This window comes from Amphiura filiformis, chromosome 6 (genome assembly GCF_039555335.1).
Source record: "Amphiura filiformis chromosome 6, Afil_fr2py, whole genome shotgun sequence".
NCBI classification, from domain to species: Eukaryota; Metazoa; Echinodermata; class Ophiuroidea; order Amphilepidida; family Amphiuridae; genus Amphiura; species Amphiura filiformis.
This window is the reverse complement of record NC_092633.1, coordinates 70,573,340-70,575,298: the sequence shown is the minus strand read 5'-3', so window position 1 is coordinate 70,575,298 and position 1,959 is coordinate 70,573,340. Positions and strand designations below refer to the sequence as shown.

General features: G+C 42.2%; 1 protein-coding gene across 1 annotated transcript; it reads right to left on the bottom strand.

The window, feature by feature from the left end:
* Positions 1 to 647: 647 nt before the first annotated feature.
* On the bottom strand, positions 648 to 1,739 carry LOC140154739 (uncharacterized). The gene has a single exon (XM_072177305.1). The coding sequence runs from the start codon at positions 1,737 to 1,739 to the stop codon at positions 648 to 650; it is 1,092 nt and encodes a 363-aa protein (XP_072033406.1).
* Positions 1,740 to 1,959: the final 220 nt, after the last annotated feature.

Sequence of the window (1,959 nt, the reverse complement as noted above, 5' to 3'; positions counted from 1 at the left end):
AGGAAAATTATATGGATGGTTGATATTAAAATGTGATTGAAACGCAAAAATGATATAAATTTTCAATATTTACCGCCCACAAAAACAGATTTTGTTATTTTTGCATGTAATTTTGGCAGCCATTTTGGAACGGCCGCACATTTGTTCAGAGCAGACTGATGAATTTTTGCCACCAAGATTTTCTTATAGGTTAAGGTGTTTTTTACATATAAAAACTGGTATTAAGCCTTAAGGTGGTACTACATCCCTTGATAAATTTTTTGCATTTTTCTCAAAAAATAATATTACGCTGGTAACAAAAGTTATGTACATTATGGGGCAAGGGATCCAGTTACTACACTGAAATTTCAGTGACTCAAGACAAACGGTACGTTATTTATGATAAGAAAGAGGCACCGCTAGAATGTACCTCATTTCTTAACATATAACCACTTGTCTTGAATCACTAAAATTTCAGTGAAGTAATTGGATTCCTTGCCCCTATAATATGCATAACTTTTAATTTTGTTACCAGTGTGTAGTTATTTTTTGAGAAAAATGCAAAATGAGTCACAAAGGTTATCAGGGGTGTAGTACCACCTTAATCACAAAAATTGCACGGCGTTCGAAATTCATCCTATTGCAACTGGACTAACTGAAGATAATAGTCAAACATACCTGGTGTTGCCAGAGGTCATAGATTTAGAGCCAAACTTCTTTGGAATGTTCTTAATAACGGAATTGTAGGCCCCCGCCAAGTTGTGACGCAGGCCGCGTCCCCTGTTGAGTGAAGGCTGTTCTTTCTTGACATAGATCGCTTCTTTTACTCCTCTTTCGTACCACCTGCGCTCCCTGTCTAAGATCACAACGTCCTTGTTGTCGAATGAGTGATTCGTGCTGTCCAAATGCGTATATACTGCAGAATCCCCACAACTGGTGCTGGCACGTCTGTGTTGGTACATACGCTTAGCCAAGGTCTGTTTTGTTTCACCAATGTACAAGTCCTGGCAATTGTTGACCTTGCATTCAATATAAGCATAGACAATATTGCTCTGTTTGTCTTTGGGTGGCTTGTCTTTTGGGTGAACCAGCTTTTGTCTCAAAGTGTTCGTAGGTTTGAAAGAGACGGGGATCTGATGTCGGCTGAAGATCCTACGAAGTTTCTCTGATAGATCTGACACATATGGGATGGTAATGTTCTTGCGCTGAACCGGCGTGTCGTCGTTTGACGTGTCGCGAGCGTCATCGTCGTTGGAAGCACGTTTCTTAGTGGGAAGCGCTTTGTGAAAAGTCCATTGGCGATATCCACACACACCCAAGGCTGATTTAAGGTGTTTATGCTCTTCCTCTTTCACGATTTCATTAGAAGAGATGGTATCGGCTCTATGGAACAGAGTTCTGAAGACCCCAAGCTTGTGTATTAAGGGGTGATGTGAATCGAACAGTAAGTACTGGTCAGTGTGTGTGTCCTTACGATACACAGACGTTTCAATTTCGCCGTCACTTTGAACGTGGACCGAGCAATCCAAAAACGCAAGTTTTCCTTCCTTGATGGGCTCTTGGGTGAACTTAATGTGTTCATTCACTTGGTTAATGTGTTCAAAGAAGGGGGACAGCTGGTCTTTGTTTATCTTCAACCAGGTATCGTCGACGTAACGATACCAGTGCGTCGGTGGCGTACCGGTGAATGAATCTAAGGCTGTGCGTTCAAATTGTTCCATAAACAGATTCACCACGATTGGAGATACTGGCGAACCCATCGCGTAACCCCGGGCGCGTAACCATGGCGATGTCTATAAAATTTGCCATCATAGACAAAATAGGTAGTGTTCAAGCACAGTTCCAGTAATCCGCACACATGCGATGCACTAAGTTCAGTCCTATCCTTCCAGGTGTTATCCTTCGCTAACCGATCGCGCACTACGTCTACCGCTTCCTTAGGTGGTACACAGGTAAAGAGTGCCGACACATCATATGAAG